The sequence below is a fragment of the Mchenga conophoros genome, linkage group LG11 (assembly GCF_057382185.1).
Source record: "Mchenga conophoros isolate Kocher_MC1m ecotype Shallow Benthic linkage group LG11, M_conophoros_male_GT1.1, whole genome shotgun sequence".
Lineage (NCBI taxonomy): Eukaryota > Metazoa > Chordata > Actinopteri > Cichliformes > Cichlidae > Mchenga > Mchenga conophoros.
Window position 1 is genome coordinate 30,030,889 of NC_140536.1, and position 21,322 is coordinate 30,052,210.

Consider the following 21,322-nt stretch of genomic DNA (forward strand, 5'->3'; position numbering starts at 1 on the left):
TCATATTTTTGAATAACATTTTGACTCAACTTGTTATGTTACGTCTGTTTCATCTGTCGAGAAATAATAAGGGCACAAGTTTCACCTGGCCATGAAAATGTTGTGGAGACAGTGCATAAAAATGGCTGTAATTCCTAAACAGATAATGCTATACTTTTGTACAAGCCCTTAAATTAAAGCTGACAGATGGCACTTCAATCACATGTTGATGACTTGATTTCAAATCCACTGCGAAACTATTAAAAACAAATGTCTATCTCCAAGAAATTATGGCCCCTCCTGTACGTTTTTCTTTGAAAACTCAAGTGCATACTGACAATATGATATTTTTGAAGGAATTTAAGTTTTCAAATGTAATAATCTTTGTGTCCAAGTCATCATGAAGCACTTGATGCAAATGCATGTCAAGTGAACGTCAACAGATTACATAATTACTCATGTGACAGCGACTAAATTGAAACTGAGTTTCCATCCGTGAAAAGCTTCAATTACCTGAAATACTGTCATTCAAATATTTACTCATGTCAATAACAATATTAATAATAATAATAATGTTGTATTAGCTGTTTGCTGATACAACTGTGAATGAGGCCTCATCTCTTCATAAAAAACAAACAAAGATGCTCAGAGAAAGCAGCAAAATGAAAAAGGTGAAAGCAGCGTAAAAAGAAAGTAAGCCAAGAAAAAAAGAGAGGAAAAAGAGGGGAAATACTGTTCAGCGCCAGCACGTGCAAAACGTCTTGAAGGTGGGTTGCCTTTTAGTCATGCAGCAAATTTGTAAAAGTCAGGTCTGTCAGTCATGCAGTACAAACGTGTTGGGCTTCAGAGGCATCCTAAGCAGGTCTGATTCAGACCGAGTGACATCTCAGGGAGGAAAACCTGTGCCAAAGATGCCTCACCCACAGCGGTCTTTTATGTGAATGAACAAATATAAAAGTCAACGAGTACGGCTGCATTCTTCATACACATTCAATTAATGCATACCGCATGCCATCAGCTCAGATACATGCACACGCAAACTGTCAACACTGTCTACATCAGAAAGAGCCTGAATGACTCCTCTTCACAATTTCTTCTTCTTTTTAAGCATTACTCAAACACAAGTAAGTGCCAAGTCAGTTCCAAAACTGCTCATCTTAATTAGCCAAATTAGATGTTATTTTTTTACTATTTTTTCTCTCAAATTCTTCAACTGATAGACTAAATGAACTAAAAGGATCAGTTGTTTTTTGTGCCAGACTTACCCCATCCGCGCTGGGCAGAGGCTGACCGTTGATTCCCAGGGTGCGGAAGGGAGAGTGTGTGGACAGGCGCTTGTCCCACTCACTTGGCTTGTGATCTGGGACCGCCTCCATGAAGTTTCTCTTCAGCTCACTGATGCTGGCGTGATGCCTGAGCAGCACCTCCTGAGGCTTATCGAAGTCCTTTACAGAGGAAAGTCGAGATGGGAAAGACGTTGCGGTTGAGGGGGGGGAAAGGATGGAGGATGGAGAAAGAGGATAATACAAGGACAGAAAGTACACAGAGGTTGTCCGGGAAGGGAGAGGGAAGGCAGAAGATGTGTCGTAGAGAGGGAGAGATTAAAAGAAAAAAAAAAGTCAGATTATTTGGTGTTTTTTTGCCGTTTTGTGCAACTTTGGTTGATTTATTGATGATTAAATAAGCAGAAGCGGGGTTAACGTGATTCTAAGCAAACATAAATGTTTCAGATTCCTTAAAAAATTATCAGTGTCTCCTATTCAAAATGCAAATTAAACCTGGCAGCTGATTCATGAGAGCAGAGCTGGAGCCGCGATTTATCAAGCTGATAAATATTTGGAGTCATTTGGAGCCGTGGTTGGGTAGAGGGCCTAAACTATACAGCGCAACACTGAGTATCTATTTCACAGCATTAGGCTCGCAGTGAAACATGTTAAGAGAAGAGGCTGCAAACCAAAGAGCAGGAGAAAGACGGTGACAGCAGACATTGTAAAAGCTCTTGAAGATGAAGGCTTGTTCCAAATGAAATCCTCGTTCATTTAAGACAAATGAACAACGGTCAAAGCGCTGATTTGGCAACATTTAGCACCAAGTTGATCTTTACAGGCAACCGCAGGATGTGATAGCAAATAAACAGAACATACTGCAAACTATATATCTGTAAATCATGAGCTGTTGTGGTGCAAAAGAGCAACTTAATGATAAATGTTTCACCAAATGGCATTTCTTTCATACACAACACAGCAGGGATCCCCCCCCACACACACATTTTCATTTCTACAGACTAAAACACTCATTTCCATAATTGTCAAGAAAATGAAATGCATTACTGACAAGTCTGAAAATGAGATGAAGGACAGAGCAAAAGCAGGAACAGGAGAATACTGATGATCTTGAATAAATAAGTGCATAAAACATGAGCTCGGAATGAAACCTGCCATTAAAAAAACAATTAAGGAAAGCTTCACCGTTCTTAGACCTTGGTGCCGCACCAACACCGCACGGTGAATCACTATGAACAGTTTGTGGATTATCAGGAGTGCAGCATCCTGAACAAGTTCAGATTGAACCCAGTCATTTTTTCTTGTTGTTCTAAACTCAACAGCACTCTCCTGAATCAATCGGATCAGAGTCGGTTGCCCCACACAAACACACATTTTTCATGTAATCTACAGCCGCTCGTTAACGCCGACGAGAAAAGTGTGAATCATGCCGCATGCAAGCGTGATGTTAAACAGCAGCCGGTGCGCCAAAGAGCAAGAAAATGCAGCTGGAGACCGACGTCTCCAGAAGGGATACCAACCTCCAACATTAATTGGCTATGTCTGATATATATTGAGTCACCCTCAATTTTCTTAGCTCTTTTCTGTGAAAAATGAAAAGAACAAAAAAAAGAAGGTGGGTTTGTTTCAGTTTCCCTTTATGCTGGCATCAACCACACCTCTTCCATGCACACTACGAAGTTCACTAATGTGTTAATAAAACAGAGAAAGTAAGAGTAAGAGTGCATGCACAGTCGTTTGTGTGACCATAAGGGACCAAAATCTGCACTACACTAACAAAGCAAAGAACAGATGGCTCTGGAGGACTGACCGAAGATTTCTATTCTTATACCGAGAAAAGAAAAAAAAGTGATGGAGTGACATAAATGTGATAAAACACCAGTTACCATGCCTCTTTAGTGCATTTAATCTATAATCATGCATGTGTGCATTCCAGTGTTAAGAACAGCAAGCAATGGGAAGAAATGATGTAACTGTTTCAACTTTTAAAAACAGCCAGTAGGTGTTAACGTACTCTGAGACTGTGAAACTGTTTGCAATCTAGCCATTGTTATATTTTCTACCTTTTATGAAATTAATAAAAAATAAATAAAAACATTTCTTGTGCATCGAACCTGATGTAGGTTTCATTTACGACCTAGCTGTGTGGAAGCACAACATGAGAAGAGGGTGATATTAGTCTTTGGGATGAGAAGCTCTTTATCATCAGAAATGGAGGTGGAGAAAATGGCTACGGTAGTATGTACGGCACTAAGAATCTGACCTTTCGCATTCGCACCACCTCCGTGCTCGTCGTCTCAGACTCGTGCTACCCCAGGGGAGGAGAGAGGAAGACGTGTTAGCATCCCCTGAATGTTGGCGTTAACACTCAGATCTCAACCGTGGTATAAGCACGTCTTCTGACATGCAAGACGCCTGCATCTGACACTAACCTGGATGTCCCCATTCATGGTGGATATCAGTGATGAGTCTAGTTCTCTCTGGTCCCTCCACACTGCTGGCTACAGCAGCAAGAGATACACAGTTCACACTCAGACACAGAGAGCGATCTCAGATACTTTAGCATCTTTCACCACAAAGGCGTTGTACCATTCACAATAAAAGACTTTCTATGAAAACACAACATTTGTTATCACTTTTTTCCACACATATTACATTACCAACATTTACAACAGCAATCAGAGTAACTGAATACCTTGGCGTCAGCCCCGGCTTCGATTTTTGAGGGCTCCACAGCTTCTACGGTGACCTGCAGCTTCCGTTCCTCCTGGCGGCTGGTTTTGATTGGAGTGGAGGTCTGAGGCTGGTCGAGAGTGGCCATGGGGATTCCCGCCTCCATCAGAGCAGCCTGGGAGAAGACCGGAGCACTGACAGGGCGCGTGCCCCTCTGGGCGCTCGCAGCTAGACAAAACGCAGACAAAATGGAAATGAGTGAATGTTGGGTTTTAGCACTGAGCAGGCTGCGAGTGGAGAGTTTTGTGAGGATCACGGTGAGTAAAATGCACACGAAAACAGATATAGCATTAAAAATAAAACAGCTTAACAAGCATATGGCACACTTAGCCTCAATGCTGCACAGGTATACTGTACCTCATTTGTTTCCTTTGCTCTCATTTAAAAGGACAAGCACGCATAAGCGTAAAGATGTGATGTGGGCCAGAAGCAGATGTCCACAAAGTGGATCAGTAAAAGCGGTTCTTGTTATATTCCAAACAAATGCTGCAAAAAGGCATAAAGCTAAATGAGATTGAACCAGGGAAATGACGACGTTAAGAAAGCATTATTTCTTCAATCGAAGGTCCGTGAATAATGGAAAATGCTAGCTGTGAGCCAGTGTGTCCCGTGCAGAGGTAGCAGCTGTTAGAAATGAGTGTTTTTATGAAGCAAACAAGGCATGACCGTGTGAGGTTTTTTTTAGCCACACACAAAACGAAAAAACTCCACACAAGGAAAAAAATACCTGACGCTTTGAGGTCACCCTCGAGTAGAACAAACCAATTATCACTGACACGTGTTTGCGAGGGTCTTTCTTCCAGGATCCGTTTCTCAAACCCCGGTCTCGTCTCAGAAATCGTAATCTTTTTCGTGGCCGCGGCAGGAGCAGGAACTGTGACCTGTGCTGGGAGCTGCTCGCGCTCCGAGACAGCGGCTAATACAAACACACAACCAGGTGTTACTCACCTCAGCGAGAAATGTTTCGTATGTATTGGCATACCAAGCTCTTTGGGATTATACCTGATTTCTTAAGGGACTTATCCAGAAGAGTAAACCAATCATCTTCCACCTCTCTCACTGCTGGACGTGGCTGCACCACATCCTGCTGCTGCTGCCGTATTCTCTCCACTACTGTAATTGTCTGCTGTGCTGTCTGCTCTGTGAGTGTAAGCTCTTTAGCAGGTCTTACATCAGGATATATATGGATGCGTTCCACCCCAGCCGCTGACAGAGTACAGAAAAAAAACCTAAAATGAGATCTGCATGAAGTTAAATATTCCCTCTACCTAAATATCTTAAATGAGCATTTTCCCCTGACATACTGCACCACCATACAAACACAATATAACTAAGGCTGGTGCAGTATTTCTGTATTCGTTTATAATGTGCTCCTAGTACAACATAATAGAAGTCGAGCACAGTTGCCATGTTATTCAGTCTGATAGCATCTCATAGCAAAGCCGCATGGCCATACAAGCAGCAGAATACCTGGTGCTTTTGCTGCTACATCCAGCAGCACAAACCAATCATCGTCCACTTTTCCTGCTCTTGCCATTTCAATCTTCACCATCTCCACAGGTGGCCTCACACCTTCCACGATCTTCACTCTTGCTTCAGTGGTTGCCACTAGATCAATAATAGGTTTGACTACAGCAACAAACACAAACATAAACGTAAATACATCTGATGCAAACTTTTTGCGCACAGCTTCACACAGCACCCATTCGGCGTAGAAATCTACCTGGTTGTACGACCACAGGCTTTTCAAACAGGACAAACCAATCAGCTTCTCTCTCAGAGAGGGAGGCAATTTGGCTCGCTCTAATTTCAGACACACTTGTCCTGTCTTGCCCGCTGTCCGCACCAATTACTGTCTTCTTCCATTTTTCGGTCACCTCAACCTCAAAAGTCTTCATTTCTGGACCGATCTGAGCTGGAGTCACTGGCACAGACAGAGTCAAAGGCGTTGAGTGATACTGCTATGACCACCATAGTCCTCTTAGAATATTATGTTTCAGTCTGAATTTACTGTAATACCTGTTGGTATCATGACTTCATCACGTGCAGTACCAAACAGAGCAAACCAGTCATCCTCTCTCTCTGGCTGGGGAGGCTGTGGTGTAACCTGGTCAATCTGAAGCAATCTCTGCTCTATACTTTTCACTTCAGTTGAAACATCTGGATAGATTTTAGTCTGCATCGACATAGAAACTGCAAAACAAAATTTTGATTTCAACACCGGCTACTATGAAGCACAAGATAAATCTTTTGTTGATCTTATAAAAGCACATTTGTGAGCTGCAGATACTTATAGGGACATCTGGAATACCTTGCTTGGGAGCCACTGCTTCCACTTTCTCCACAGCAGCATCCTCAACTACAAGCTCCCGCCTGGAATCAACAGCCTCTGCTTCAGTCAAGGCAGAAACACTCTCTCTGGTGTAAACCTCAACATACTCAGCCATGGAAGCTACCAACAAAGAAACGGAAAACTCGCTGTATGACACTTGAGGCAAAAAGTGAATGAAGAAACAGCAGGAGCGCAGCGGAAAATCTGCTCTACCTGGTGCCACAAATGAGGGCTGCCTAATGGGAACATCCAGCAGCACAAACCAGTCATCTTCTCGCTCTTTCACATCCTGTAGAAGTGCTACCCCCTCCCTTTCTGGCAGCATTTGTTTTGCGTCAGCACCTTCAACCAAAATGTCAACTCTTCTTTCTCTCTGCTCAAGAGCTGTTACTTCAATCAGAGAGGCACGTTCCTCTGGGTGAGCAGCAATTCGCTCTGAAAAGGTGACTTAGTAAAAAAAAAAAAGAGGAAAAAGCTCAGGGACTTTGAAAATAAGAGTACCTGCAGTGCTTAGAATAATTGGTTCTGCTAAAGCTGTGAGCCAGCACAGGGGACTTTTATGAATACCTGGTGGTGCGTGTGACGTTTGTCTTGAAAAAACATCCAGTAACACAAACCAATCATCAACTTTGTCTGACACTTGGTGTTGTAGCTTTTCTCCTATATATCTCGATCCGTCTTCGATTGCTATTTCTTTCCTCTCTTCCATGTGAGTAACTGGTAAGCAGAGTCAGGAGAGGCATCTTTAATCGCCAGCATTAACATGCAATTCTTTCATGAGCGAGTAAGGACAAAATAAAGCACAAGGAAGTTTCAAAAAACAAAACAAAAACAAGACCGAGCAGTACCTGATGGCCCAAAAAGCTTTTGTCGGGGAATAAAATCCAGCAACACAAACCAGTCATCAACCCGTTCAACGCTGATATGTGGTTTTTCTTTCTCGGGGTTGAAATGACCACCCTTGTCCACTTGAACACGTTCCACATCGGCAACTATGTAGGAAAGTGAAGACAGAATATTTGAGCGCGACGGAAAACAAATGCCCAGCTGGAAGAGAAGCTGGACAGTGGTGGTTATTCTCTCTTTAAAAAATACATAGGCCGTATGAAAATCTAAAGTCAAGTATATCTTACACCTCACTGCAGAAATCAAAGCAAAAGAAAAGAGCAAAACGAAAGCCGGTTTGGTTAATATAATGCTAGTGCTTCCGGACATGTATGTCTTTATGGTTTTGATGATATTAGAATATCAGAGGGATTAGCATACTTTACCTGGTGTTTTGAAACCAGCTTTGTGTGGAGGCTGATCTAAAAGTATGAACCAAACATCATCAACTCTCGCCTGAGACAGACCTTCTGACCTCTCTGGAACCTCCCTATGTGGCCTCTCCTCCACCACTTCTGTCTTACGCCACAGTTCCTGTCTTTCTAACATCTCCTCTGATGCAACACTAGACTGTCCCTGCACGTCTTCCATGCCTTCCTGCTGCTGCCCCCTCTCTTGTACAATAGTCACTATCTTCTCAGTCCTATGCTGAACCTTCTTGTATCCTGCTACAGCAGCAGAGCCGGCGACGTCTGCATCTTGCCACTCCTGTTCCATTTCACGCAGTTTCTCTCTAAAGCTATCGTCTGTGTCTTCTTCACCCTCCCACTTCACCCGTTTTATTTGTTCTTCCAAGTCATCCACTTCACCCTCACTTATATCTATTCTCCGCACAGATTTCCTCACCACCATGTCCGTTATAACCCTGGATTGGATTGACTGTCTCTGCTCCAAATTGCTCTCTCCTTCCCTTAACGCTTCTACCACTTTCTTGCCCACTTGTTTTTCGCTCTCCCGCTTCACCATGATGTCTTCCTCCTCAGGCAACAAGTCCTTTAAAAACACCTCTTTTATTTGTTCTTCCAATTCGTCCACTTCGCCTTCTTCACCCTCTTTTATAACTCTTCTCCTCACAGATTTCCTCACCACCATTTCTGTTACACCTTTGGCTTGGATCAACTGTTTCTGCTCCATGTCTCTCTCTTCTTGTTTTAGCTTTTCTACCTCTTCCTCCCCCAGTTCTTCCTCTACTGCATGCTGAATTCTCCCTGCAATTTCATCAATTTCTTGTAGCCTTTCCTCAAGATCCCTCACGTCCCTCAATCTTCCTTCCAAAATTTCCTTCTCTGTAAATGCATCCACCAACATCACTGTTTCCCGCATCCTCCCAATCATTTCCTCAGTGATCATTTGCTGTTCTTTCACGCTTATGACCTGCTCCTCCTCCTCCCCCTCCGTGGTAGAGACTGGAAGAGTGATACAACAAACCATTTAAGTGCTGCAATTAATTGTTTTTTTTACCATTTTTTACTCAAAAAAGTGTGAAGGTTTTTGCAGAAAGCCAGACAAAGAAACTCACGTTGAAGTTTTTCAAAATGCTCAGAGGGAGACACGCTGAGCAGACGGTCAAAGTACAGGAACCAGTCATCCTGTTTTATCACCACTGGTTCCAGTTGGTGGTCCATAGAGCTCGTTTTTGCCAAGCTAGTTTCAGCTGACATCAAAAAACAAGGTGCAACATTTTTTGTATCAGGTGATCAAACAACAACAAACTTCAACCAGCTGAAACGAGAAGGCCACGTGGAGCCACGCGCCTGGTTTCTTACTGAGTAGTGCCGTGTGCATATAGTATGGTGGCAACATGAATGAAGTGCATGTTAAATTTGCGATATTTGACGCTACCCATGCACTATAAAGGTAGATACCTGGCTCTTCAACAAAATCAAAGGGTGAGATAAATGGAATATGAGGCTGATGATCCAGAAGAATAAACCATTCATCTTCCGTTCTCCTCTGCTGGTGATCGTCATCGCTCGCCAGATCCAGCCATGGCTGACTGACTGTCTGGATAATGGTTTGAGGACCAGCAGTCCCAGTCTCCGTGCCAACAGTACGCCCCTCCTCCTCCTCCCAGGACTGAGTGAAATTCTGCTCAAACTCCCTTCCGGCTGTGAAGACATGACGAGGTGATGCCAGTTATGTAATGGTTTTGCTGCAGAGATGACGAGCGGCTGTGAATGCTGCACAGCGCTTCAAGCAAGCAAGATTTCAAGCTTTTGTGCCAGACTTCTGTGAGTCCAGTAAAGCGAAGTTAGTATAAAGATGAATGAAAGATGCCTTTTGCACTTTGGAACACAAACAGGCTCCAGATGGAACCCGTTACAATGATGGGCACTGGGGCAGTGATGAGGGAGGTCAGTCAGTCAAAAATTCAAGCATAAAGGCAAATGAAAATAAGCAAATGAAAGCGGTTGTGCAACACACGTTAAGTGCAAAGTTATGAAATGAAAAAAAAGAGGAACAAGAGCCTCAAGACTGGAAATACCTGTTTAGAGTTACATTTGTGAGGAAATTTATTTAATTTCTTTCAGATTTCAGTAACCAACAATACTGTGGAGTCACACCGGGGAAAGTACAGGGTACGTGTCCCATCTCATGTATCAGAATAGGTCACTTTCCAGACAAGCTAACTGTGCTGAACAGCAACAGTTTTGCAGGTATGGAAGCAAAGATGAATGGAAAAATGATGCAAAAAGGCTGTTAGATCCTACAAAGCAATCTGCGAGTAGAAGGTATGCCAAAAGGCATCACTTCACACACTTCGAAGTACCTGTGAATTCGGAAGAAGGCTGGGGTCTTTCAGATACCATCAGCAGTGACCAATCATCAACCTGAGTCCTGGCTGATGCCGAGACTACCTGCAGAAACTGGAGAGTTTCATCTCCAGGTTCTATAGCAAAAGAAGTCAGAGGGCACCTTATTGGACCTGTGGTTTATTGCAGGACACACACACACACACACACAGGTGTGACAACATACACTCACGCATACCTCCATCTAGGTTGCGAGACAGCCTCTTGCTTGCAGATCGTGTGAAGCGAGGTGCCGGCCGGTCGATCATGGAGCTCGCCTGGCGGGTCTGGGCCTGAGTACGACCGCTGTACCGGAACTTAGAGCCCAAGGCGAGGAAGCGACGTGAAGAGGGCGGCTCCACTGTTGAAACCCTGAGCAAGAGATATAAGAATTACATTTTAATCTACACATTATTTGACCATTACATGAACACTGTGGATTCAAAATTATAAACCCTGCACTGTCTTCTTTAAAAAAAAAAAAAGGATTCGTGTTATGTAAAAAGATTAGCAACATGTTTGGATTTATCTCATTAAACAGACAAAAGCTTTAAGAGTGTTCAGCTTTTCCTCTGTGGTTAAAACTGCTGTGGTGCCAATACAGGGCTTAAGGTGGAGTGAGGAGTTAGCCAATTAACAAGTGGATAGGGAGGACCTAAGTGTCACTCAGAATCAAAGCGTTGTTACCTGAAGAAGGTATGATGTTCAACACAAACTTTCCACAGCTTCTTTGAGGCTTTGTAGTTGGGCAGCTTGAAACCAATGGTGCTTTCATACTGCTCTTGCTAAAAGCAAAGAAAGAAAAGTCAAATTCAATGACTCCATAGCGACATTATTCTGCAATTGTGAAACACAGTTTTCTTTAAATAGTGAAAGAAACTGAAAGACATCTGAAAAGCTGGATGTATCTTATCATTCTTGCAATCAGTTGGCTCAGTCGTACAGTTACATTTATGTGTATAAGAAAACCAATAGCAATATAAACTAACAGTACTATTACATTTTATACCAGCCACTTCTGCTGAGAAATAATAAATAAGTCTAGGGGGTTAGAGTAAACCCCCCACACACAATCTATTGGTTATTAAAAGAAATCAGTTCTTTACATTTTTCAAAGCTAAGCTCAGAGGAAATCTATGGAAATTGGATCTGTATAGAACAATACAAAAATCAATACAGGTCAAACATACAGACTATGTAAAGTGAGATTTACCTCTGACGGCCTGATTTTGATAAAAAAGCTGCTCCGTTTGTATGAGATCTTGAGCACTTTGGGCCAAGGGAAACGGTTGATCCTCAGCTTGTCTTTGTAAACCATCAGACCACTGGAGCAAACGCCCAGCATTATATCAACACCGTCCAGATCCTGCATGCAAGAAACACCACGGAACATTTACAGCCCTGACCAAACACCGCCAGCCTGCTCTTGCAATAATCAGTCACCGGGGGGCAGACTTTCTCACGAAACACGAATGCTGTTTGAGGTCATGGAGTTTAGGATGTTATTAATCTCTCTTTTTTTTTTTCCAAAGGGGGATGACATCAATTTTGTAATTAAATATGGATGCTACTGCTGCAATACAATGATGCTATTGTAAAAAGAGCATTTTAAAATCGAATAAAAATCAATACATGCATACATACTCGTGACATGCTTCTATGAAAAAGACTGGACCACGTGTTAAGAAGCAAACCATTCATCCAAACCAGTAAAATAATTTTAAAAATAAAAATAAACATACCTTGGCTTGGTGCAGGTCAACTCCATACATGGCGAGCTTCTTGGCATTTTCCAGAAACAGCAGGTCTGCCTGGGCTGGACTCATTGATCTGGAGGCACACACGATAACGTTTAATTCAAAGACGTATTTTACTGTCAGAATCATTTTTGAGGCTCAATCATCTTCAAGCAGCTTCGAAAATGAATTAGGTTCCTTCAATGTATGCACACTGGGCTTAAATGAACACTGTGAAAAGGGCGTGTCTAGACAACTCCTTAATGACCTGTATGTGCGGTGCAGATCCATCACTTTTTCCTCCAGCTCTTTGCTCTGTCCGGGGGCCAGGTTCAAATCTTTAACGTAGTCTGTTCCATGGAGCTCGGGGTCATACTCTCCGAGTTCTGACTGGGCTGTGTAGGAGCCCAGCAGGGACAGTGTGACAAAGGAACAGGGAAGAACACCAAGCATAATGTCCTTTCTCAGCTGGAGACACAGAAAGTACCTGGAAAAGGTGTGAAACGATTAAGGAATTGAGTCTATGAACATTTATCCTGGGTTGAATAAATGCAGTGCAAAAGCTCCCTATTGCCTCATGTTGATCCATTCCTCCAAGCTGATGCTTGCTCACCTGGTTAGGTCTTCAGTAAGCTGAGCTGGATCAGGAGGGTAGAACTTGACGTTGAATGTAAACTCATAGACAGCACCTGGGACCTGTTTCCGTATCTCTTTGGTGGGTTCCAACCATGTCTGAGCAAAACGGAAGAAATGCAAGAAAATTTGCTCACTTTTTTTTGCACTGTCATTCATAACATCCAGTTATGCTCCAAGTAATTAACACTACAGAAGGGTAAAACCATCCTACCTTGCTGGTTGGGGTTTCCCAGTGAGCCAGGCCAAAGTAGTCTTTCTCCAGGAGGTTAACATGGTCACACACCTTTGTAAGAAGTTCTTGGCCTTTAGCATGTTTCTAAATGAGAAAGAGAAACGCAGACATGGGACACACGGCAAGAGAAACTCTTCAGTTTCCATGTTTATCATCACAGAAAAGCAAACGCAACAGTGGTGCATTTTGGGAGGGTTTGCTTACATCAAGTTCACACTCAAACTGAGCGTCGTCCAGCAGGGTGACTTTGCACTGCATGGTCTTCTGACGTTTAGAGCCTTTAACCTCTTCAGTCTTCTTTTCTGTCTTTTCTTTTGCAGGCTTCTCTTTCTTTGCCTGCTTTTGTTCCTTTTCCTCTTCTTTGATTGGCTCTTCCTTTTCTGCTGGTTCTTCCTCTATTTTCTCCGTGTCCTCCTGTTTCACTTCTTCCACTGCTTCAGGCTCTTTTATCATAGCCTCTTCCTTGTGTTCCTCTTGGGCTGGCTAAAATAGTCAAAACCAGACAATTGCCAAAGTGTGTTACAAAGATGAAAGAGAAAGTGGGAGACATTATACAGAGCACCATACTAAGGTAGTACTCAAATAACCCAGGATGAACCCGAGCGGTTGATACTAGCGTTAGTTCAAACCAGCATGGGTCATCTTTGTTTCAGACCAGCCTTTAAGCCCAAGTGAGCACAGTGATGCTCACTGAGCAAGCTGTCCACATAAAAAATTCATTAGAAAGCAAAACCCAATCAGCAGCCTGAAGTGCTTTTTTTATAACCTTTGTCTGCAGTGATGTTCTTTTTTAGCCCTTGTTTTAGAAAATACAGTTAGAGGAGTTAGATAAATCCGTCTGGAGTCGGTCTACAGCACCTCTGAAAGTCTGTAATACCTCTTTTCCATCAAGGTCAGGCTTCCTGGGATCTTGTTATCACAAGGACATTGCAAACAGTCTGAAATCACGGCAGTCAGCTTAAAAATAGAACTGCACATTACTCCAAATAAATACGGTCTGTTTTTAGTGTTAGCTTTGTTTTTTGGTAGAAATATACAGGCAAAATATATTGTTTGACCCGTAAGTTTTGGAGGTCTGTTTAGGAGAGGCTGCCATATCTTTACATTTCCAGTGATCATGCTAATTTAAGCCAACTGCCTACTGGTTCTACTTTCATCTTAATCACAGCGAATCTTAGAACAAGTACTCTAAATGTGAGATTGTTAGGACTCACCTGCGCCTCTGTGCTGCTTATAGAGTGCTGATCAGCAGCCTGTTCAATATCTGGCTCAGTTTTAAGCTCGGGCTCGGGAGCAGCAATCGGTGCTTTCACCTGCTCCTCACTTGGTTCTTTCACTTCCTTCACTTCCTTCTCCTCTTTCTTTCCTTTGCTCTTTCCCTTGTCTTTTTTCTTCTCTTTGTTCTCTTCTTTTTCCTCCTTTTCTTCCGGCTTTGCTTCCTCCCCTTCTTTCTCTTTCTTCTTTGCTTCTTCTTTCACCTTTTCGTCTTCTTTTTTCTTCAACTCCTCTTTTGGTTTTTCCTCTTCTTTTGTTTTTGCTTTTTCCTCTTTCGTTTTTTCCTCTTCTTTCTTCTTAGCTTTTTCCTCCTCTTTCTTCTTCGCTCTCTCGGCTTCTCTGGCTTTTTCTTCTTCTTTCTTCTTTGCTTTTTCCTCTTCCCTCTTTTTTATCCTCTCTTCTTCCTCTGCTTTCCTTTTTGCTTTCTCCTCCTCTTTCTTCTTTAATTTCTCTTCTTTTTCTTTTTTCTTTGCCACCTTCTTGTCAACCTTTTCTTCCTCCTTCTTTCCAGCGTCTGCCGCCTTGCCTTTGACCTCAGCAGTTTCCTTCTTTTTCTCTTCCTTTTTCTCCACTTGCTTTTCCTCCTTTTCTACAGTCTGCTGTGTTGTCCCTTCCTCGTTTTGCTCCTCTTTTTTCACCAACTTTTCCTCCCCCTTTTTTGTCTCCTCCTTTTTTACTTTCTCTTCATCCTTTTCTTCTGCTTTTTTCTTGGCCTCTTTCTTTTTCTTTTTGCTACCTTTCTTCTCTACTTTTTCTTCCACGTTCTTTTTCTCTTCTTTAGGTTCTGCTTTGTCATCTTTCTTTTTCACTTCTTTCACCTCTGGTTTTTCCTCCTCTGCTTTGGCCTCCTTGTCTTGACTTTTCCCTTCTTCCACCTTCTCCTCTTCTTTCTTATCTACTTTTTCCTCTTTGTCTGCCTTTTCGTCTTTGGCTTTTTCTGCCTCAAACACCTCTTCCTCTGAGCACTGCGATCGGCGCTTGAGGAAAGAGGAGAAGAGACGAGAAAGGCCTTTGCCAGCAGAGGTTCTGGTACGAGGCTTTAGCTGCTCCTCCTCAGGGGAGGTCGCTGCTTCGGCAGGCCCAGGCTCAGTGACCTGTTCCTGGGCCTTTGTGCTCGACTGCTCTCCCTCTGGGTCAGATGTAGCCGCCTCTGCCTTCTGCTTGTTCTCTGGTTCGGGCTCAGCACTACTGGTCTTCTGCTTGCCCTCAGTGTCTGCCTCAGTCACGGCAGTTGCCTCTGTTGTCATGGTAGCCACTGCGAAGGTGAAACAGAAGGGAGTCATAGATGAAGAAAGGTCACAGCATTGATGGTGTCCAACAAACCAGGTTAACTTAACACTTCATTTACACATACGCAGTTTTGGAACAAAAGTTTTTTTTAAATAAATTTTAGGACATTTTTAAACCATTTTTTGACATTTTACAGGTAAAACTAGTGACTTTTTAATCAAGACAGCAACTATCACATCAGCTACACAAAATTTACTAAAATCTGTGGATTATTTCCTGTTTTAAGCTCTATCTAATCTGCCTTTCAGTCATCGCCCTCGGCTCAGATTGCCAGCGGAACAGATAATGTTTTATTTTATGACACAAACAGGATTATTTCTACCCGTTCCTGCTTATTTTCTCTTAAATATTCTGCATTTTGGCTTACACTCTTAATTAACAATAAGCTATTTTTCACTGTAATTTTCATTATTGCTTCAGTGTATCGTTAGCTGCCTACTCCTTAAGAGTGCCTATTATTTATTAATATTCCAGGAAACATGGAGCCAACTGCCACCTACAGACTGCGCCGTGACTCAAACACACGCACGTATTCACACATGCACAAACATCATTTCATCGCACAATGGTCCTCCTTGTTGCAGAGTGTTTCTCTGTCTGCACAGAGATCTCACAACAGGCTCATTAAAGCTCACTGACACAAAGGAGGCATTCTGCTCTGGATTTGCCTATTAGCACTGTCTACATTGGGCATGCCTGGCTCTTCAAATCACACACGCCCCTCATGCTTAGGTCATCTAAGGCACTAGAACAATATGACAATAAAGACATAAATAAACCAATAAAAAGCTTATAAAGTTTTTTAAAAGTCATTCCTAATGTCTAAAATTGCAGGTCAATAAATTAACTCTTACTTCAGTCACATTTTGCTCTGCACAGTATTGTTATTGTATATGTCTGCTAGTAATGAGTAAATAAGCCACCTGATTACTCACACAATTTCAAATAGTTTAACACATCGAGATTTAAAAAAATATTTCTTAGTGGTTTCACGTCCATCTCATTTTACCTCTTGTACTTTTCAACCTCACTCGGTTAAGGTGAGGCTGACTTCTGTCAGTATGTAACAGAGCGAGCATACCTGCCCGTGTTATTACAATCAAAATGATGTGACTCGCAGTCCCAGTACTTGGGCCCTTTAATGAACACAACTTTGATCCTCTGCGGTGGCAGTGTGAGGACAGATCTGGTATATTTAGAAACTTCTAACCAGCTGATTAAATCACACAGGGACTAAAAAAAACTGCAGGTATTGTGCAATGGCACAACACCTCGCTTAAGCAAGTTACAGCCACTCGCATCGCAGATCAGCTCCTTATTTCGACTGTGCCGATGTGCACGCTCCCCTGAACTAGGTCTCGTCTGACTGGTGACGAATGTGGCTGTGTTTTTGTCTCGTCCATATGTAGTTCAAGTCCCACCCTGGGCTGGGGGAGGGGTGGGGGATGGGAAAACGCTAGACGGGCAGACGGGCCAATCTTCCAGATGCACGGGGCCGCCCCCGTTGGGTGCAGCCTGGACCTCTATACCGTGCACTTCCCACTGGCACTACAGGACAGCGGGAGAGGAGGAGGGGGGTACACATAAGAACAAATCCTCTTTAGCCCTCCCATTGTTTGTGTCCAGTGACCAATAACTGGGCTGAACACTATAACTAATCCTGCCTACCCTTCCCCCCCCATAAGACCCCCCCCCCCGTAGGCCTATTCCCTAGGTCACCACACACACACACATATGCACATACACACACAGATAGTGGTATGCATCAATGCTCACAGTCTCCTTTGGGTCTTTTAGTGCTCTGTCATCTCAATTCTGATTGTCAGAAAGCAGACATGCTCCTAATGGACCAGCTGAGCTTGTGTCTGCTGCCTCCTCCATTTTGTGTTGCCTATCTAACATCTCTGCTGTCACCCAGCTGAGCAGGCCCAACCTGCATCCTGACCAATTGAGACGGCGACCGTCACGCCACAGGATCTCAACTCACAGTTAATTTCTAGCAACGTGACTAATATCTCCTCCTCTTACACATGGATGAAATGTTGCTGCACCGAGAGGGATAAAACTGCCCTCAATACCATATAATTAGTGTCTCTAATGAGCTAAATTATAGATGAAGCAGGCCACCCTCCAGCATAAGTGAGCTGCTGGATCAGGTGTGAACAGAACTGGAGTCAAAAGAGGATGTGATTTAGAGTTTATTATGCTCTTAATTCATCTGAAGGTTATTTAAAAATCTGAAAATAGGTGATATGATTGAGTGAACCTGACTTACAAGAAAAATTGCATATGCTTAGTTATTAGTTATTAGAATAACTGCTTGAACTGATGCTAACCCAGCCACACGATCAAAGCTCTATTTATCATTCTCACACTCCGAAAATATATTTGTCTCGCTACTAAAACCGTCACACTGTTTACCAGTGACGCTGCAGCAGCACCGCTGTGTGCATGTGTAATAAAATAAAAGCAGAGGGCTGAATGAAGACGAGCTTGCAGAGACGCAGGAGGAGGAGGAGGTAAAGTGTATAAATAGCAACGTGTGCGCAAGAAGCTGGGACTCATTAGTTGGCCTTTACAGACAACCTCATATCTATTCCTGTTCACAACACGTGTATACATGCGTGCACCATCGCAACTGCACACTCAATTCCACTTAAAGCCCAGTTTTTGAAAATGGATTTAATCTGAACGAGTGCACTGCTCCGTCATTATCAGCACTGACCGCTGACTTAAAATAAGCGCGGCTCCCAAAATAACTGCAACGACGTATAAATACTAGAAGACAACGAAAGCATGTTTCCTGGGCACTGACAGTAGGCTTAAGGAATTAGAAGGAGTTTAGAGTTAATCAGCCCCCAAGTGACCAAGTGAGATTATCTCCATCTACCTGCCCACAGGATCTCTCTCTCTCCCTGTCGCCCTCCACCCTGATTCGCCAGCTCTGTGCTCCTCATCCTACATGCATCTGTATGTGTGTGTATGTGTGTGTGTGTGCGTGCGTGCGTGCGTGAGCAAGGAAAAAGAAAAGCTGGCAGAAGCACAGTGGTGATCCGCTGTGCTGATTCATGGTTTTATGTGGAGCCCCGCCTACCTGGCTGAAAATCAACAGAAATGAACTGAAGACCAAGATATCAGCCCCTCCGCCACATGGTGGCTCCCATTAACCTCTCCTTGCAAACAGAGGCACACATGACAACATACACGCCAACACGTGCCTCGCTAACCTATTCGTGTGCGGTTAACATAGAAGCCTGCCTAGCAACACTGTGAATACAAGCACACGGGCAGGGATTTATATCCATATTTCGTCTTTACAGTTTTCATAAACACGTTTCTTAAATGATCACAGGATGTAAATTGCTACTGTGTAGTTATGGATTATGGACAGGAAGCATAGACTGACTACAACAAATGAAATGTAGCAATCAAAGATTGGGTCCACAATCTCCCGTGTGAACCGGAGGACGGTCGAACAAACGGTGTTGGTTTCCAATGGTTTATTTCAGTCTGGCTATCAGTGTAAACCTATCCCAAACTCAGTGCCACACCAATCAATACACACAGATGGTGTCTGTGAGTGTGATGCTGTAACATGAACCGACATGGGAAAACAATGAAGTACCGTGATTGATTTACTGCGGTTGCCCTGAAAGCAATTTCGAATCCTTTTCCAACATTACCTCAGCCGCCGCCGATTAGAGTCATAATATTTCTGTACATTGTGAACGAAAGCTTCTTTCCATGTTGCAGAGACATAGAAATACAGACACGTTATAAGATTCAGAATCAGCTTTGTGCCATTACTCAGTTTTCTGTCATTAAGTGAAAAAAATGTCTAATTTGATCCTAGAATTATTTGTGAAAAGGTTATGTTAAATTTACTTTTTCCTTGGTGTTTAATAATCGTAATCACTGTCCTAACTCATGAAGGAAAGAGCAAATGGCTCTAAGGGATGCAGAGTCTGTTCCCTGTTTGGTAATGCTCATACAACACAGTAGTAGTCTAACTGCTCGAATGCATCATAACTCCCAAAAGAGGATTAACATCAGCAAGCTCTTCTGGGACCTGGATGACCTCACTCTCACACAGAAAGACCAAAAACATCTTTGCGTATCACTTCAGCAGCTCTGTGTCCACAACACTGCTGATTCAGCAGTGCAGGAGACCCTCGGTCTTATCTGTTATTTTTAACCTCCGTGTTTACCTCTGTTGCTCATGCCAGCACTTGCCAGTTCTGCTGCATTAGTTCAATCCGCGACACTCTCCCTCATCCGCCCTACGTCACATCTGCAGCGCTTCATAAAAGATTATCTGACTATATATATTCAGCAGTATCATCAATGGAGGTGAGGCTTATTGGATGAGTTGCTCCGAAGTACGCAGGCAGGAACAAGACAGACACAGGCACAAGAAGCCCTGTGGTAAAGATGGGAATCTTTTAACCCCTAATACACTCCTCACGGTGCAAAAGCGAGCAGAAAATATGAAATCCAAAGCAGAGCAGCACCAATTAAAAATAAACAAACAAGCAACAACTGAACATCTGAACAGAGAAGACAGACACAAGAGCATCATCAGCAATAACACATTTTAAGTATGATTTAAGAGACCTAAACAGGGCGGCCATTCTCAGGCATCCCAGTCAATACTTTTAAAGCTCTTTATGTACCTGTCAGACAATAAAAAAATAAATGAAATAAAATAAATTAACAAAAAAACAGTTTTATAGAAAACCTATGTTTTTTCTCTTGTTATAATCTATGTTTATCAATTTTTTTCAATCATAATATATCAGGATTACTATAATAAAAAGAAGGAAAATTGCAAAGTGGGTTTTCCCGAAATGTCTAAATGCGCCCTCTTTTAGCAGAGCGATCAGTGCATTTATTTATTTATTTTACACTAAACAACAACACACCCTGCCTCCACACTACTGTTCGTTTCTAAAGGTGTTTTTTTTGTTTGGTTGTTTTAAACTAAACAATCCTCAAGCGGAACAAATTCATTAATTACGCGTTAATAATAATAATAATAATAATAAATGATCAATTACGTTTAAAATAATCTAAAATGTAACTTTTTCACCCTCCTTCCCTGAAACAGTTACGGGCTGTGTCGGACCTACATGCCGGGGTATTTAAACAATCTGTGCACGAAAATGGCGCCGAATGTGCAACAAAACAAACACACACCAACTCATCTCCACAGCCCCGGCGCATGCGAGCCTGAAATGCGGCTTACCTACTCCGGGATCAGCATCAAGGAGGAGACTGGATGGCGCAAAGACGGACAGAAAAAAATGCGATATTCCGCGGGTTCACACGAGAAACAATGCTGCTGAGCGACACATGCTTTGTTGTGCTTGAAGGTGTCCGATGCTCGTAAAGGGGTGGAGTCTCACGCCGAGGCTTGGACTTCAGCTGAGCGAATGAGCACCAACCAGCGTGGCTTACAAACCCATTCCAAGGCGGAGGCGATGCACACAACTTTCATATAAGGCTGATGAGGCCAGCTCCAGAGAAATTCTGATTTAATATAAAAATGGTGCATAATAATGACGTCTAGAACATTTAAGATGGTTTTAGAAATTGCTCATGAATGAAATTTAGTAAGGCTATGTGGGTTTGCCAAGTAAAAACCCATATTTTGATTCATTTCACTGTATTGACCCCTTTTAAAAGTGCATGCGTGGTGTGGCTCGGTTAAAGCGAGCGATCATTAGTACTGTGCAACGCCTAGAAGCAGGAGGAGGCAGGCACCAACACAACATAGGTAAGGGTCTCAAGAATGCAGACGTGACAGAGGAACAGCTTAAAACTCTGCCCAGCTGAAAACTACAATCCCAGACACACCCACCCGTCGATCTACATCTCAAAATTCAAAAACAAGCTCACACACATATGGGTCTTGTTTTTGGGCACACACATACACACAAGCAGTCTTTATGGACCACATGACGGTTCCCCCACCCATCTGCTTGACCCCATTAGCGACATACGGCTCATAGGCAGAAGGGGGCTCATTATTCTCAGAACCACACGGGGGTGAGGCGCCATCACCTTTGTCCTACACAGGCAAGTTCATGTGGCGGGCATTATCAGTGTCATGTCATGTCTAGCACTATTATATGCTGAAGAAGATAAAA

The 21,322-nt window shown here is 42.9% G+C and overlaps 1 protein-coding gene across 1 annotated transcript in view; it reads right to left on the bottom strand.

Moving 5' to 3' along the window:
* Nucleotides 1-20,602, bottom strand: part of LOC146564529 (uncharacterized) — a 27,334-nt gene extending 6,732 nt beyond the window's left edge. Inside the window, exons 1-28 of the mRNA XM_085292398.1 lie at nucleotides 20,423-20,602; nucleotides 13,823-15,138; nucleotides 12,813-13,091; nucleotides 12,588-12,692; nucleotides 12,354-12,472; nucleotides 12,009-12,227; nucleotides 11,747-11,834; nucleotides 11,218-11,370; nucleotides 10,692-10,789; nucleotides 10,204-10,376; nucleotides 9,983-10,102; nucleotides 9,078-9,320; nucleotides 8,732-8,866; nucleotides 7,599-8,618; nucleotides 7,176-7,319; nucleotides 6,895-7,044; nucleotides 6,541-6,774; nucleotides 6,307-6,447; nucleotides 6,015-6,188; nucleotides 5,719-5,919; nucleotides 5,466-5,624; nucleotides 4,998-5,201; nucleotides 4,723-4,911; nucleotides 3,958-4,163; nucleotides 3,695-3,763; nucleotides 3,526-3,570; nucleotides 2,783-2,845; nucleotides 1,245-1,424 (exon numbers count right to left, since the gene is read on the bottom strand). Of these exons, the coding sequence (XP_085148524.1) occupies nucleotides 1,245-1,424; nucleotides 2,783-2,845; nucleotides 3,526-3,570; nucleotides 3,695-3,763; nucleotides 3,958-4,163; nucleotides 4,723-4,911; nucleotides 4,998-5,201; nucleotides 5,466-5,624; nucleotides 5,719-5,919; nucleotides 6,015-6,188; nucleotides 6,307-6,447; nucleotides 6,541-6,774; nucleotides 6,895-7,044; nucleotides 7,176-7,319; nucleotides 7,599-8,618; nucleotides 8,732-8,866; nucleotides 9,078-9,320; nucleotides 9,983-10,102; nucleotides 10,204-10,376; nucleotides 10,692-10,789; nucleotides 11,218-11,370; nucleotides 11,747-11,834; nucleotides 12,009-12,227; nucleotides 12,354-12,472; nucleotides 12,588-12,692; nucleotides 12,813-13,091; nucleotides 13,823-15,138; nucleotide 20,423 (6,228 nt within the window). The 5' untranslated portion in view covers nucleotides 20,424-20,602. The remainder of the gene's footprint in view (nucleotides 1-1,244; nucleotides 1,425-2,782; nucleotides 2,846-3,525; nucleotides 3,571-3,694; nucleotides 3,764-3,957; nucleotides 4,164-4,722; nucleotides 4,912-4,997; nucleotides 5,202-5,465; nucleotides 5,625-5,718; nucleotides 5,920-6,014; nucleotides 6,189-6,306; nucleotides 6,448-6,540; nucleotides 6,775-6,894; nucleotides 7,045-7,175; nucleotides 7,320-7,598; nucleotides 8,619-8,731; nucleotides 8,867-9,077; nucleotides 9,321-9,982; nucleotides 10,103-10,203; nucleotides 10,377-10,691; nucleotides 10,790-11,217; nucleotides 11,371-11,746; nucleotides 11,835-12,008; nucleotides 12,228-12,353; nucleotides 12,473-12,587; nucleotides 12,693-12,812; nucleotides 13,092-13,822; nucleotides 15,139-20,422) is intronic.
* Nucleotides 20,603-21,322: the final 720 nt, after the last annotated feature.